We start from the raw sequence: 17,289 nt of genomic DNA, 5'->3' as shown, positions 1-17,289 counted from the left end.
TCCTAGACCTGCGGTTAAGGATTACTCTGTTCATGCTTACCTGTATGTTGAAGAGAGTGTTGAAGTCGGGGATGACGATATGTTTGTCCTCCATCTTGCGCCTCATATTTTTGATGGCGTGGATGGAGGTCTCGTAGTAGGGCTGAGGCCGGCGGCGGTAAGGGAAGTCTTTCAGCCACAGGCAGCATGTTTCACACAGCTTGTTGAAGATGAGCCGGGCAAAGGCCACCGACTCAATCTCTAAAAGAGGACACACGCACAAACACACGCACAAACACACGTACATACACACATACACACACAAATGGCATGTGATCAGACCACAGGCTCACACATATACATTATACACGCATGTATGCGTGCATAAGTGCATCATTTATAGCCTCCAGATGTACAGTGGGGAGAACAAGTATTTGAAACACTGCCGATTTTGCAGGTTTTCCTACTTACAAAGCATGTAGAGGTCTGTAATTTTTATCAAAGGTACACTTCAACTGTGAGAGACGGAATCTAAAACGAAAATCCAGAAAATCACATTGTATGATTTTTAAGTAATTAATTTGCATTTTATTGCATGACATAAGTATTTGATCGCCTACCAACCAGTAAGAATTCCGGCTCTCACAGACCTGTTAGTTTTTCTTTAAGAAGCCCTCCTGTTCTCCACTCATTACCTGTATTAACTGCACCTGTTTGAACTCGTTACCTGTATAAAAGACACCTGTCCACACACTCCATCAAACAGACTCCAACCTCTCCACAATGGCCAAGACCAGAGAGCTGTGTAAGGACATCAGGGATAAAATTGTAGACCTGCACAAGGCTGGGATGGGCTACAGGACAATAGGCAAGCAGCTTGGTGAGAAGGCAACAACTGTTGGCGCAATTATTAGAAAATGGAAGAAGTTCAAGATGACGGTCAATCACCCTCGGTCTGGGGCTCCATGCAAGATCTCACCTCTTGGGGCATCAATGATCATGAGGAAGGTGAGGGATCAGCCCAGAACTACACAGCAGGACCTGGTCAATGACCTGAAGAGAGCTGGGACCACAGTCTCAAAGAAAACCATTAGTAACACACTACGCCGTCATGGATTAAAATCCTGCAGCGCACGCAAGGCCCCCCTGCTCAAGCCAACGCATGTCTAGGCCCGTCTGAAGTTTGCCAATGACCATCTGGATGATCCAGAGGAGGAATGGGAGAAGGTCATGTGGTCTGATGAGAAAAAATAGACCTTTTTGGTCTAAACTCCACTCGCCGTGTTTGGAGGAAGAAGAAGGATGAGTACAACCCCAAGAACACCATCCCAACCGTGAAGCATGGAGGTGGAAACATCATTCTTTGGGGATGCTTTTCTGCAAAGGGGACATGACGACTGCACCGTATTGAGGGGAGGATGGATGGGGCCATGTATCGCGAGATCTTGGCCAACAACCTCCTTCCCTCAATAAGAGCATTGAAGATGGGTCGTGGCTGGGTCTTCCAGCATGACAACGACCCGAAACACACAGCCAGGGCAACTAAGGAGTGGCTTCGTAAGAAGCATCTCAAGGTCCTGGAGTGGCCTAGCCAGTCTCCAGACCTGAACCCAATAAAACATATTTGGAGGGAGCTGAAAGTCCGTATTGCCCAGCGACAGCCCCGAAACCTGAAGGATCTGGAGAAGGTCTGTATGGAGGAGTGGGCCAAAATCCCTGCTGCAGTGTGTGCAAACCTGGTCAAGACCTACAGGAAACGTATGATCTCTGTAATTGCAAACAAAGGTTTCTGTACCAAATATTAAGTTCTGCTTTTCTGATGTATCAAATACTTATGTCATGCAATAAAATGCAAATTAATTGCTTAATAATCATACAATGTGATTTTCTGGGATTTTTGTTTTAGATTCCGTCTCTCACAGTTGAAGTGTACCTATGATAAAAATTACAGACCTCTACATGCTTTGTAAGTAGGAAAACCTGCAAAATCGGCAGTGTATCAAATACTTGTTCTCCCCACTGTATATTCACATTTGCTCACATTAAAATAATGTGCAAAATAATATACATGCATGTAGACTCACATGAAACCATACACACGTAATCAGAGAAAGGCACACCAATGTGCTCCTGTGCCCAAATGCGCGCGCTGCCTTTAAACTTCTATCGTGCTGTAGCGCAGCTCTTCAGGACTACGGATTGAATCAAGCCCTTAGCCTTTTACTTCTCTGTCACAGTGAGTCGAGCAACAGAGAGGGACTCAGGAGACAATGTTAAAGTGTTTGTTTTTATTTTGTTGAACCTGAAATATAGATAAACATCTCTAAGTACTCTGTTTCCTAGTTACCTTGGTTGTTGTGAGGGAGGATTAACTGGGTGACTGACATTCGTAAGAAAACTTGTGGTTTTACTGTTTGTTGCAAAGGGCTCACTTATTGTTAATTTGTAACTTACAGAATAGTAGCGGTTATAATTTGCCTTAAGAAGCTCTGATGCTTCCTATAGAGTCCTATATTTTACTATAGATACCTATAATCCTATAAATACTGTGAGATTTCAAGATGTAGGTCGTTTTTCTACTTACCTAGAGTCAGATGAAATCATGGATACTATTTCTATGTATCTACATGCAGTTTGGAGATAATTTAAATTAGTATATCGTTAGCCTAGCACAATTGCTGGTAGTCTCCAAGTACAGTTGCCAGCTCCTCCCAAAAGCAGGGAAATAGACCTTCTAACTACTCCAAAGCTTGGTGGTTAGCACTTGGTATTATGTATTGTTTACAAGTCCATATGAAACTATAATATTTAAAATAAAATAATGTTTTAAATGCATTTTTACTTTACTATTTTCTCTGAAGTACGCATTTCATTCATCCGCCGTGGGCACACGGACCCGCCGTGGGCACCGCTGTGCGTGACCTCTCAAGTCAACACAGTGGCCAGATGCGACAGCGGGACAGAATGAGGAAGTTGATAGAATCTTGTTTCTTATTATGTATAGCTTTGTAAGACATATTATAAATGACCAACCACCCAGCTTTGGAGTAGTCTATTTCCCTGCTTTTGAGAGGAGCTGCAGACTTCCAGCAATTAAGCTAACTATATGCTAACTTCAATTATCTCCAAACTGCACGCAGAGACATAAAAATGGTATCCATGAGTTCATTTGACTCTGGGTAAGTAGAAAAACAACCAAAATCTAAAAATCTTGCAGTATCCCTTTAAGACTCCATAGCCCTTGTAATGAATATCTGGACAAGGTCATTTTGAATTAATTCTCTGCTCCACCTAGTGGAACTAAGGACTTGGTCTTTCCACTCCCCACTCCTCCTCACTCTCCTTTCTTCCCCTCCTCTCCTCTCCGTTCCTCTCCTCTCCTCTCCGTTCCTCTCCTCCTCCTCCTCCTCCTCCTCCTCTCCCTAGCTCCCCAGGCTCTGTAGTTAAATTTAACCTCCCATTCCATCTCAGAGCCCTGTCAATGAGCTGTGTGTGTGGGTGTGTGGGTGTGTTTGTGTGTCTCCTCTGCCTTGGGCCTCGACGGCCAGGCTGTCTGCTATCCTCTGTTCTTACCCACCCTTACCGCCCACCTGACATTCACCAACCCACCCTCCGTCCCAAGACAGCAACCCCGTCACACAAATCACCAGAGCCAAAATTATCTTTCCCCTGCGTTCTCTTTATGCCTCTCTCTCTCTCTCTCTCTGATAAGAACACAGAGATCTTAAAGATGGAGTGTCGCAGGGTTATTCACTGCTGTTCCCTTCTCTTCTAAAAGACCTCTGCTCTCACTCGCTCGCTCCACAGAGTGCTTTGTTTTACATTTACATTACATTTACGTCATTTAGCAGACGCTCTTATCCAGAGCGACTTACAAATAGGTGCATTCACCTTATAGCCAGTGGGATAACCACTTTACAATGTTTGTTTTGTGTGTTTTTTTTGGGGGGGTGGGGTAAGGGGGGGTAGAAGGATTACTAACAAAGTAAAGGGAATTCTAAGTGACAGCGGTTGACATCAATCTGTGGTATAAAAAAAGTGAACCAGGAAGTGCAACTGTTTTAATGCTAAGAAATTGTAGCAGCTGTGCCACAAACACAATGTGTTTGTGTTAAAGTTGGTGATTTTCTAATTTGTCCACGGTGTTGAATGAAACAACACCTGAAATGATAAAGGCTTTAAGCCAATATATTGAATAAAAAGTAACTCTGTCCTTACAGTAGCCTAGCTAGGTCAGTACATGACCTGATTTGCATGTCATGCGCAGGCTGACAGGGGACTCACGGGGGAAAGGTTCTACTCCATCCTCAACGGTCTTCTGGATGTGGTAGATGGAGAGGTCACTCTGCAGAACACTGTCTGCTGTAGCCCGCGCCAGGGCAGCCGCCAGGGAGAAGGGGCAGTTACTGTAGGAGAGAGAGAAAAAAGAGAATGAGAGGGGTTATAACATCCATTCAACACCAGGGAGGAAGTGAGATGAAAGCCTAGGAGGAATAGAGGGAAGGAGGTATAGGATGATTATAGCAACCAGATATAACAGTCATATAGTATAGAGATTGAGAGAGACTGATGGAGAGAGAGAGTGTGCTAGGTTGTGGCTGTAACATCCCCATCAACCTTACTTGAGTTATCATACTCCAATGAGACCAGCCTATAGACCTACAGTCCTCAATGACCAGCTCTCACTTCAACCATTAGGCCTACCATCAATTAATTTCACTGAAGTAATTCCCTCCATTGAGCAGCTTTAACCAATCCCAGAGCAGAAGTCTGTCTGTCTGTCCTTTGGCATGAGACAGGCCTGTTAATTCTCCACGTTCCAATCGCTCCTGGTTTGGCCACCAAGGCTTTTCTATCAGTCATGACTCAGTCCAGCGGAGGAGAAAAGCTGTTGTGATGAAACAAATGTTTGTTATTTTAGAAATGTTTCTCCCCAATTTCGTGATTCCGATCTTGTCTCATCGTTGCAACTCCCCAACGGTCTCGGGAGAGGCGAAGGTCGAGTCATGCGTCCTCCAAAACATGACCCGCCAAACCGCGCCTCAGCACCGGCTCGCTTAACCCGGAAGCCAGCTGCACCAATGTGTCGGAGGAAACACTGTTCAACTGACAAGAAAAGTCAGCCTGCAGGCGATTGGAACGTGGAGAATTAACAGGCCTGTCTCATGCCAAAGGACAGACAGACAGCCTGCAGGCGCCCGGCCCGCCACAAGGAGTCGCTAGAGCGCGATGAGCCAAGTAAAGCCCCCCCGGCCAAACCCTCCCCTAACCCGGACGATGCTGGGCCAATTGTGCGCCGCCCTATGGGACTCCCGGTCACGTCCGGTAATGACACAGCCTGGGATCGAACCACAGGCTGTAGTGATGCCGCAACACTGCAATGCAGTGCCTTAGACTGCTGCGCCACTCGGGAGGCCCCGAAATGCTTGTTTTTTAACAGATTGTTTTCTCCACTGTGGGATGAGTGACACAACCAACCTTTGGGATCCAATGTGGGAGTTTCCTAACACTGGTGGGGGATCCTGAGCATTGTTCTGCCACCACTCCATTTCGGGTCTTTTAGTTGTGTATTCACGTATGATGCCCCGCCCACTTGACCTACTTCCTGATCGAACGCAGTTGATTTCCATTTTAGGTTAACAGCGCCGGATAGCTAGCTAGCTAGTTAGCATCTAGTAAAAGATGGCGCCGCTAGATGGCAGTGCGCTATTCAATTGGCATGCAAGTTCTGAGGAACGCTGCCGGAAGTAAGAAAACAATCACAAGAAAATGTCCACGCTCTTGTTGTCAGGCGTAAGGCGCAGGTAAGGTGAATAATAATGGCAATAGTAATGGCATCTTTTTGTAGGCACTAACTCTGCCATGGTTTGTTGGAAAAAGTATATGGGGAAATTTTGTTTTTGTACGGTTTTTGGATAAACGCCAAAAATAATGTCTGTGGTAAACACAGGCTTAGGAGATCTTTTCGTTTGGTTCTATGAGATAATCTTCATCAGCTAACGTAACTTTTTGTGAATTTTTTAGCATTTATATATTCAGAAAAAGCACATAAAGGCTTCATAATTTATAAGGGTCCAAATCAAATCAAATTGTATTTGCCACATGCTTTGTAAACAACAGTGAAATGTTTACTTACGGGCCCTTCCCAACAATGCAAAAATAATAAATACACAATGAGTAACGATAACTTGGCTATATACACGTGGTACCAGTACTGAGTCGATGTGCAGGGGTACGAGGTAATTGAGGTAGATATGTACATTTAGGTAGGGATAAAGTGATTAGGCAACAGGATATATAATAAACGGTAGCAGCAGTGTATGTGATGAATCAAAAGAGTGCAAAAAGGGTCAATGCAGATAGTCCGGGTAGCTATTGGTTAACTATTCAACTAACTATTTAGCAGTCTTGGTGCATCGGTACCGCTTGCTGTGCGGTAGCAGAGAGAACAGTCTATGACTTGGGAGGCTGAAGTCTTTGACCACTTTTAGGGCCTTCCTCTGACACCGCCTGGTATAGAGGTCCTGGATGGCAGGGAGCTCGGCCCCAGTGATGTACTGGGCCATACGCACTAACCTCTGTTGCGCCTTGCGGTCGGATGCCAAGCAGTAATGCCATACCAAGCGGTGATGCAGCCAGTCAAGATGCTCTCAATGGTGCAGCTGTAGAACTTTTAGAGGATCTGAGGGCAATGCCAAATCTTTTCAGCCTCCTGAGGGGGAAGAGGCGTTGTCGTGCCTTCTTCATTACTTTGTTGGTGTGTGTGGACCATGATAATTGTTTAGTGATGTGGACACAGAGGAACTTGAAGCTCTCAATCCGCTCCACTACTGCCCTGTCGATGTGGATGGGGCGTGCTCGGCCCTTTGTTTCCTTTAGTCCACGGTCAACTCGTTTGTCTTGCTGTCGTTGAGGGAGAGGTTGTTGCCCTGGCACCACAATGCCAGGTCACTGACCTCCTCCCTATAGGCAGTCTCATCGTCATCAGTGATCAGGCCAACTACCGTCGTGTTGTCAGCAAACTAAATGATGGTGTTGGAGTCGTGTGCAGCCACGAAGTCGTGGGTGAACAGGGATTACAGGAGGGGACTAAGCATGCACCCCTGAGGGGCCCCTGTGTTGAGGGTCAGCGTGGCGGACGTGTTGTTGCCTACCCTCACCACCTGGGGGCGGCCCGTCAGGAAGTCCAGGATCTAGTTGCAGCAGGAGGTGTTCAGTTCCAGGGTCTTAAGCTTAGTGATGAGCTTGGAGGGCACTATGGTGTTGAACGCTGCGCTATAGTCAAAGACCAGCATTCTAACATAGGTGTTCCACTTGTCCAGGTGGGAGAGGGCAGTGTGGAGTGCAATAGAGATTGCGTCATCTGTGGATCTGTTGGGGCGGTATGCGAATTACAGTGGGTCCATAGTGTGTGATGATGGTGTTGATGTGAGCCATGACCAGCCTTTCAAAGCATTGCATGGCTACAGATGTGAGTGCTACGAGGCAATAGTCATTTAGACAGGTTACCTTGGCGTTCTTGGGCACACAGACTATGGTGGTCTGCTTGAAACATGTAGGTATTACAGACTGGGTCAGGGAGAAGTTGAAAATGTCAGTGAAGACACTTGCCAGCTGGTCAGCGCATGCTTTGAGTACGCGTCCTGGTAATCCGTCTCCTTGGTGAATGTTCACACAGTCGTCCGGAACAGCTGGTGCTCTCATGCATGGTTCAGTGTTGCTTGCCTCGAAGCGAGCATATAAGGAATTTAGCTCATCTGGAAGGCTCACGTCACTGGGCAGCTCGCACCTGGGTTTCTCTTTATAATCTGTGATAGTTTGCAAGACCTGCCACATCCGACAAGCTTCTGAGCCGGTGTAGTAGGATTTGATCTTAGTCCTGTATTGATGTTTTGACTGTGTGATAGCTCGTCGGAGGTCATAGCGGGATTTCTTATAAGCGTCCGGATTAGTGTCCCGCTCCTTGAAAGTGGCCTCTCTATCCTTTAGCTCAGTGTGAATTTAATTTCGCCTGTAATCCATGGCTCCTTGTTGGGATATGTACGTAGGGGAAAATACAGTTCCATACAGTAGCCCTTTCTTGGTGAGCTAACAAGGATGAAGCACCTGGATTGATTCAAAGGCAATGTCAAACTGTTTCAGTGAAATCTTATATTGCAATCAAAATATTAATGAGGCCCTTGAACTAGCCCCAACGTGATTTCTATACTGCAGGAGTCACATTGGGGCTAGTCCCCATAGCAACTTGGCTCAGAGACATAGTGGAAAAAATCAAATTTTGAAGTGTCGTTATACTATCAGTGCTAAAAGTACAATGCTTTTTAAAGACAGTATATAACCATGCAGTCCTGAAATCCTTACTGGACTGATGAGAAAACAGCAAAAGACAAAGAAACTACTTGAAATACGTGAAATAACACATCCATTTAGAAGCTCCTTATGCAAACTAGACTGAGAGATACAGTTGAAGTCGGAAGTTTACATACACCTTAGCCAAATACATTTAAACTCAGTTTTCACAATTCCTTACATTTAATCCTAGTAAACATTCCCTGTCTTAGGTCAGTTAGGATCACCACTTTATTATAAGAACGTGAAATGTCAGAATAATAGTAGAGAGTGATTTATTTAAGCTTTTATTTATTTCATCACATTCCCAGTGGGTCAGAAGTTTACATACACTCAATTAGTATTTGGTAGCATTGCCTTTAAATTGTTTAACTTGGGTCAAACGTTTCGGGTAGCCTTCCACAAGCTTCCCACAATAAGTTGGGTGAATTGTGGCCCATTCCACCTGACAGAGCTGGTGTAACTGAGTCAGGTTTGTAGGCCTCCTTGCTCGCACACGCTTTTTCAGTTCTGCCCACAAATGTTCTATAAGATTGAGGTCAGGGCTTTGTGATGGCCACTCCAATACCTTGACTTTGTTCTCCTTAAGCCATTTTGCCACAACTTTGGAAGTATGCTTGGGGTCATTGTCCATTTGGAAGACCCATTTGCGACCAAGCTTTAACTTCCTGACTGATGTCTTGAGATGTTGGTTCAATATATCCACAAAATGTTCCTTCCTTATGATGCCATCTATTTTGTGAAGTGCACCGGTCCCTCCTGCAGCAAAGCACCCCCACAGCATGATGCTGCCACCCCCGTGCTTCACGGTTGGGGTGGTGTTCTTCGGCTTGCAAGCGTACCCCCTTTTCCTCCAAACATAACGATGGTCATTATGGCCAAACAGTTCTATTTTTGTTTCATCAGACCAGAGGACATTTCTCCAAAAAGTACGATATTTGTCCCCATGTGCAGTTGCAAACCGTAGTCTGGCTTTTTTATGGCGGTTTTGGAGCAGTGGCTTCTTCCTTGCTGAGCGGCCTTTCAGGTTATGTCGATATAGGACTCGTTTTACTGTGGATATAGATACTTTTGTACCTGTTTCCTCCAGCATCTTCACAAGGTCCTTTGCTGTTGTTCTGGGATTGATTTGCACTTTTCGCACCAAAGTACGTTCATCTCTAGGAGACAGAACGCGTCTCCTTCCTGAGCGGTATGACGGCTGCACGGTCCCATGGTGTTTATACTTGCATACTTGTCACGATCGTTGGTTAGAGAGGACCAAGGCGCAGCGTGTTGAGCGAACATACTTTAATAGTAAAGTGCAAACACGAATACAAAACAATAAACGATACGTAACGTCCTCAGACAATGACTGACAAGGAACAAAAACCCACAAACACAAGGTGAACACAGACAGTTTAAATATGGCTCCCAATCAGAGATAACGAGCCGACAGCTGACACTCGTTACCTCCGATTGGGAGTCATTTGACCAAACAAGGAAAACACAACCAATGACAACCCAACCAAACAAAACCCAACCAAAACGAACACACCCTGGCTCAAAATACAAAGTCCCGGAGCCAGAGCGTGACAGTACCCCCCCCCCTAAAGGCGCGGACTGCGACCGCGCCTCAAAACCCCAAATAGGGGAGGGCTGGGTGGGTGTTGCTCCTCGGAGGCGGCTCCGGCTCCGGGCTTGACCACCACCCTACTTCAATCCCCCCGTAATGGCCCCGATCCGATCTGACCCAGCTGGCTGGATCAGGACTGACGACGCGCACCCCTGGCTTAGCGCGTGAGGCAGGAACGGACCGGACCTGGCTGACGATACGCACCCTAGGCTTGGTGCGTGGAGCCGGAACGGACCTCACCAGGCTGACGACTCGCATCCCTGGCTTGGTGCGAGTAGCAGGAATGGGCTGGACCAGGCTGACGACTCGCACCCTTGGCTTGGTGCGAGTAGCAGGAACAGGCTGGACCAGGCTGACGACTCGCACCCTTGGCTCGGCGCGTGAGGCAGGAACGGACCGGACCTGGCTGACGATACGCACCCTTGGCTTGGTGCGTGGAGCCGGAACGGACCTCACCAGGCTGACGACTCGCATCCTTGGCTTGGTGCGAGTAGCAGGAATGGGCTGGATCAGGCTGACGACTCGCACCCTTGGCTTGGTGCGAGTAGCAGGAACGAGCTGGACCAGGCCGACGACGCACCCCGTAGGCTTCGTGCGTGGAGCAGGAACAGGCCGGGCTGGGCTGGCGACGCACACCGCAGGCTTAGTGCGAGGAGCAGGAACAGGCCAGGCAGGGCTGTCGACGCACACCGTAGACTTGGTGCGTGGAGCAGGAACCGGCCGGGCAGGGCTGTCGACGCACACCGTAGACTTAATGCGAGAAGCTTGGATGGGCCGAACTGGGCTGGCGACGCGCACCACAGACTCGGTGCGGAGCGCAGGAACGGGCCGGGCTGGGCTGTCGACGCACACCGTAGGTTTGGTGCGGGGAGCAGGAATAGACCGGACCGTACTGGGGACACACACCACTGGCTCTACACCGGGATCTGGAACGGGCCGGACCGGACTGGCAACACACGCCAGTACCTCTCGCCGTGCCTCTACGCCTTCCATCCCCTCTTCTACCAGTGGCCCCCGTAACCTGGCGGCCTCCTCTGCAACCCCGCTGGACCGCTCCATAGCGGCCTCCTGCTGCCCCGACGTCGTGAGCCCCCCCCTAAAAAATTTCTGGGGGTCTCTCCTCCCCGTGGACCAGGCCTCCAACATTCTCGCCCACCTCTCGCTCCTCTGTCTCCAACCCTCTTCACTCAGCTCCTCAATGGGCTTGACCCAGTCGAAGCTGCCACGGAGATCTATTAGCGATGGCTCCTGGACACGCTGCTTGGTCTGGTCTTGGTGGGTTTTTCTGTCACGATCGTTGGTTAGAGAGGACCAAGGCGCAGCGTGTTGAGCGAACATACTTTAATAGTAAAGTGCAAACACGAATACAAAACAATAAACGATACGTAACGTCCTCAGACAATGACTGACAAGGAACAAAAACCCACAAACACAAGGTGAACACAGACAGTTTAAATATGGCTCCCAATCAGAGATAACGAGCCGACAGCTGACACTCGTTACCTCCGATTGGGAGTCATTTGACCAAACAAGGAAAACACAACCAATGACAACCCAACCAAACAAAACACAACCAAAACGAACACACCCTGGCTCAAAATACAAAGTCCCGGAGCCAGAGCGTGACAATACTATTGTTTGTACAGATGAACGTGGTACCTTCAGGTGTTTGGAAATTGCTCCCAATGATGAACCAGACTTGTGGAGGTCTACAATTTTTTTTCTGAGGTCTTGGCTGATTTCTTTTGATTTTCCCATGATGTCAAGCAAAGAGGCACTGAGTTTGAAGGTAGGCCTTGAAATACATCCACAGGTACACCTCCAATTGACTCAAATTATGTCAAATAGCCTATCAGAAGCTTCTAAAGCCATGACATCATTTTCTGGAATTTTCCAAGCTGTTTAAAGGCACAGTCAACTTAGTGTATGTAAACTTCTGTCCCACTGGAATTGTGATACAGTGAATTATAAGTGAAATAATCTGCCTGTAAACAATTGTTGGAAACATTACTTGTGTCATGCACAAAGTAGATGTCCTAACCGACTTGCCAAAACTATAGTTTGTGGAGTGGTTGAAAAATGAGTTTTAATGACTCCAACCTAAGTGTATGTAAACTTCAGACTTCAACTGTATGTCCTCTTTATCTTGTTACAATAGTCCAACACAAATAAGAAAAGATAAGCGACAAATCAGATGAGAAGAGTCTGACAAATACTCTCCCTCTCCAGAGATATGCCAGTATAGATCTGTTGGTCTAAACTCAATCCATGTCCCTGTCGGAGGGAAAATTCATTGAGTGATTCTGAGTCTGTCAGTAGCTACTATTGAGCTATCAGACCTCCCCATGGAACTGTGGTTATGGTGACCAGACATTTTTTCATTTGTCCTTCAAAACCATGCAATGGTTAGAGGGAAATCGTGAGTGTACCGTTCAAATTTCTACATCTGGGTACTCTCTAGCTTATGTACTGTACATCAATGTGCTCCCTTCAAAGATACCTAGGCCTAGATTTAATATATAACGAGATTGACATTTAAAGGTCATTTTCGGATTGTGACAACATATGCAGCATTTACTGTGAATGTGGTCTCCGCGAACATTGCCTTTAAAACGTGCATAGCGTTTAACATTGCCTTTAAAATGCGATCGGATTGAATCTGGCCCCTAGCCCTGATTCCTACTTACCCTAAGCTGAAACATTCCAGTTAATTGATGCCAATACATTGCCTTTAGAACGTGCATAGAGTTTAACATTGCCTTTAAAACGTGATCGGATTGAATATGACCCCTAGCCCTGATTCCTACTCACCCTAAGCTCAAACATTCCAGTGCACTGATGCCAATACTTGCCTCGCCTGCAAATAGAACTGCTCAGCACTGACAAGGTGTAGTGGAACTATGTGTTCAGGTGCACCCTGGGAGCCTGAGGCATGACCTTGGCCCAGGTGCTGCCTTCATCTGGGCAGATTATACACCATTGTGGCACTGAGCTCCTGTACCCATGGTAACATGAGGCACCCAGTGTGTTGACAGCTGATGACGGGGTCGACATGACAACTGCACTGCCTGGCGGTGACAGCAGGTACAGGGGTTCATCGGGCAGGCGGCATGCCTCTGACGGCTACAGGTATTGTGTGTGTGTGCGTGTGTGCATATACAGCAGGGGGTATATTAGTGTTTTATTTTTCATTCATTTAAATTACAGAGTATTTTGTGTAGATTGTTGATGAAAGGCAATTAAATCCAATTCAATCCATTTTAATCCCACAATTTTAAGAAATCCAAGGGGGGTGAATTCTTATGATACTTATGAGGTAACCAAGGTAACACGGCCTAGTTACTCTATAAGAAGACTACTCAAATGAACATGAGTAGATAAATTATTTCAGATAACATGCTAATTTGCTCTATGTGCAAATTTGCTCTTGCTCTAACCACGTTCACCATTCCATATTATTGCGGGTAACTAGCGATACCAGTCTAGTTACAATACCTGTTTAACGTATTTGGTCAATTATAACAATCATGATCAGGGAAGTTGATGATACAAGTTATCTTATCTTTCGGCAGAGAATACAAAGTTAAACATTTTGCAGCATCCTCTGAAATGTAGGTAATGTTGAAAGTGCAGCTACATTAAATACATTTGATAGCAAGGTCACAGGTTATCTTTAACTGCATAATAATCTAAGTTAGATAGAGAAGTTAAAAATGAGTTAAAGTTGATCTTAAACCTATAATTAGATTACTACAGCCAATTAAATTAACTCAGGCACAGATTGTTTGACTGAATTCTGGTTGTATTCTAAATAAAGATTGTGTACTAGACTCTCATGGTCTGAGTGAAGTAGCCTAGCTTGGCAGAAAGCAGATGGCACAGCCTATTAAGAAGAGTTTACTCTGTACAACCCTACTATCAGTGCTTATGTAACTCCTGTGTTACTAGAGAGCAGTAAGTAGGATATTCTCTGGGGTTTAAAGTTGGTGGTGTGTACATGTAGAGAGCTGCACAAGAGACACAGAGAGCTTTTCTGACACCCACACACGCTTACGAGTTGGAGATTAACATAGGGCCTACTCTACCACTGGTGGTTTTTCAAAAGAGTCACGATTTCAATGCATGTTGAGTGCTGAGATGAGTCCATTTAAAACACAGTACAAAATCTATTTTGACTGAACACATTTTCGATTCCTCTCTGGTGGCAGGTAGCCTAGCAGTTAAGAGCTTTGGGCAAATAACCGAAAGGTCGCTGGTTCAAATCCCAGAACGGACTAGGTGAAAAATCTGTTGATGTGCCCTTGGACAAGGCACTTAACCCTAATTGCCCCTGTAAGTCACTCTAGATAAAAGTGTCTGCTAAAATGTAAATGTATCATTTAATTCAGCAACTATCTAACTCTTAAACCACCCTCTTCCCAGTTGGACTCACTTGCTCATAAAAAATACTATTCTATCTGAATGTTATGCCCCTATTAACCGACTCCATTTCAATAGTTCATAGGTTGTTAATGAAGGTACACAATACACAATAAGTAAAAGTGCTCTCTGCAGTTCTCCGTTCATGCTCAACTTTTGATCTGACTAAAATGCAATCAAAGAGCAGACTGAAATGTACCTGGATCATTGGTTCTCTACTAATTGATAACTTCTTTATTGAATCAGTAGAGAGGAGGGGATGTGGAGAGGACAGGGAGTGAGTGGGTAGATGGCCTGAGGGTGTGTGGTGGGAGGTGTGTGCGTGGGTGGGTATGAGTGTACAGTATTGCATGTGCATGTGTGTGAGAGAGAGAGATGCTAACAGCCTCATTGGTCTCCAGCTGCCATGCCAATGGCTGGGCTGCACTCTGCGCTGTTCCTCCTCCTCCACATTTCCATTCATAGAAATTCTCTGTCTTCCTCTCTCTTTTTCTCACTCTCCTCTTTTCACGCTCACTAGCTCACATACTCCGTCACTGCTTGCCCAAGATGGGTGGGTGCCGAGGTGGGGAGCCCTCATTGGCTGAGGAACTCCGGCACACCCGTCGGTAGCCAATAAGGTCCCCCCTCTACTTGTGCGACACAGTGAAGTCAGATCAGTGTGAGGAATGGGGATTAGGAGGAGAAACAGGCTTTTTTCACACGGCTATCTTTGTGAATTCTATTTTACAAACCTAACAACGCACATTGCTTTTATAGTGACGACAACAGATACTCACAATGCGTTCGAGCTTCACAGCTTGCAGTATTTTTCATCTATTGGCTGACTCCTTTACTGCGTTATTTCTATATATACAGTATATTCCATATACACTGAGTGTACAAAACATTTCCATGAAATATACTGACCAGGTGAAAGCTATGATCCATTATTGATGTCACTTGTTAAATCTACTTCAATCAGTGTAGATGAAAGGGAGGAGATAGGTTAAAAAATGATTTTTAAGCCTTGAGAAAATGTAGACATTTTATTTAACCTTTATTTTATCAGGGAGTCATACTGAGACCAATGTCTCTTTTACAGATGAGCCCTGAATGACATAAATTACAGAAAATACACACACACGTGGATAGTGTATTTTTTCTTCCCCTCCATCTGCCAGCTAGCCTATAGCGAGCAGCTTTACACCCTTTCGTTATCATCATGGGTGATGTTAGCATTTGCATGTCTATATTGACATGCATAGCGTAACGGTGAGGCTGGGAGAGACAGAGCATAGCGTAGAGGGCTTTACTGCAGCTTACTGCAGCTGCTGTCTGTGGAAGTGAGAGATCTGGGTCGGGGAGCCTCGCTTTGACGTCATACTGAGAGAGAGGAGGCAAATCCCGGTTTCACTACTGCATAGTGGGAGGAAGAGACAGAACGAGAGAGACAGGAAGCAGGAGAGACAGTGGGAGAAAGATAGAGCGAGAGAGACCCAGCATACCCTCTGATTGATAAACAAGTAGTTCTCTCTACAGCGTATTTCTCAAACTAATGGAGAAGACTGCTGGCAGCTCCATTGTTTAGTGTTCTAGTCTCCCAGAGACGTCTCTCATTGGAAAATGAACATCACATAACTAGGATCCCAGTGAATCCTGTAGCAGGTTACTATCTCTTCATTGTCAAGGTTAATGCTATGAGGATCTCTTGAAGTCATAGGCATACCTGTATGTCAGACAGTTGAGTGTGTATTGAAGAGAGGGCAGTTGTGTGATTGGGTATGTGTCAGTTGCATTGGTGCTGATTTTGAGGCATTGAGTCTCAGTACAGAGTGATCCCAGCAACAGTGTCACAGGCAACTGTGTGTGAGAAGGCAGTGCCTGAGCTCAGACCCATCCCTGCAACATTGCGTCACACCCATCTCTCAGGGGGCTCCTGTTCCTACATTAACTTTCAACTGTCCTTGGCAGAGGCTTGCCAAGATCTCTACACACTCACACGCTGCAGCCTGAAAGTTTGTCCTTACATAGTGTTCTCTCTATGACCTACCTGTATAGAGAGCTTTATCCAAACCTTGACTCATCTTATGACAATACAAATTCCCATACATACAGCACTGTGAGTGTGTGTGCGCGCACCCACACACACACACACAGGCTCTCCTCCTCTCTCCCTGTATCTGTGTGTTGTAGGGAATACAGGATGCAGGATAAGGATGCCTCTAAATCCATCCACTCTGTCCATCACTCTGCCTCTCCCGCCCACAGTAATTAGAAAGGCCAGAGCTAAATATACTGGGCTATCTTGACTTAGGGCTGTCCTCCTCCCCTCTTGCTAGCAAGAACTGTAACTGACACAGTCATGTCCACTGGACGTCACTGATGTGCGGCTGTGATGCTGTTCACAGTGCAGACCACAGCTAACGTCACAACGCCCACCTCTCCTTCACATACACACTCTCTCCATCTCTCACTCTCTCTCTTTATCCCTCTCTTGCGTCAGTGTGTTCTCTCTCTCTTTCTTGCTAACCTGAGTTTTTCTCTTTGATCTATTTTACTCATGAATTCCCCTCCGAGTCACATGGGGTTTGGGGGGCTCTGTGTTCCCTTAGCTGAGCAGGTTATCTACAGCAGGGGTGTGTGTGATTTTCTTTTAGAAACAGCTATGACTCGGCTGGGGACAAGGTGGGTGGGAGAAGATCGATCAGACTTCTCGTATTTCTTGACTTATTGTATTGGGGTAACATATGACAAGTGAACAACTTTGGGCCATAACACTTTCTGTCAACATCACATAAAACCACTACATGTAGACATGGTTAGATTTGGTTCGTTTTATGGACTGTATGTGTGTTGTGGTTTTGTCAGTCTAATTATGCCATTGAGCTCCAAGCACAGCGCCATTAAGTAATTCATGAATCCATCCATGTGGAAGGAGCTGGCAA

The 17,289-nt window shown here is 46.0% G+C and overlaps 1 protein-coding gene across 1 annotated transcript in view; it reads right to left on the bottom strand.

The window, feature by feature from the left end:
- Positions 1-17,289, bottom strand: part of LOC311136672 (protein phosphatase 1E-like) — a 65,440-nt gene that overhangs the window by 9,160 nt on the left and 38,991 nt on the right. Inside the window, exons 2-3 of the mRNA XM_084170888.1 lie at positions 4,264-4,385; positions 41-240 (exon numbers count right to left, since the gene is read on the bottom strand). Of these exons, the coding sequence (XP_084027014.1) occupies positions 41-240; positions 4,264-4,385 (322 nt within the window). The remainder of the gene's footprint in view (positions 1-40; positions 241-4,263; positions 4,386-17,289) is intronic.

The sequence above is a fragment of the Coregonus lavaretus genome, assembly GCF_964263955.1.
Source record: "Coregonus lavaretus genome assembly, chromosome: 10".
Taxonomy (NCBI): domain Eukaryota; kingdom Metazoa; phylum Chordata; class Actinopteri; order Salmoniformes; family Salmonidae; genus Coregonus; species Coregonus lavaretus.
The sequence above is the reverse complement of the archived record's forward strand: the minus strand, read 5'-3'. Positions and strand labels throughout refer to the sequence as shown.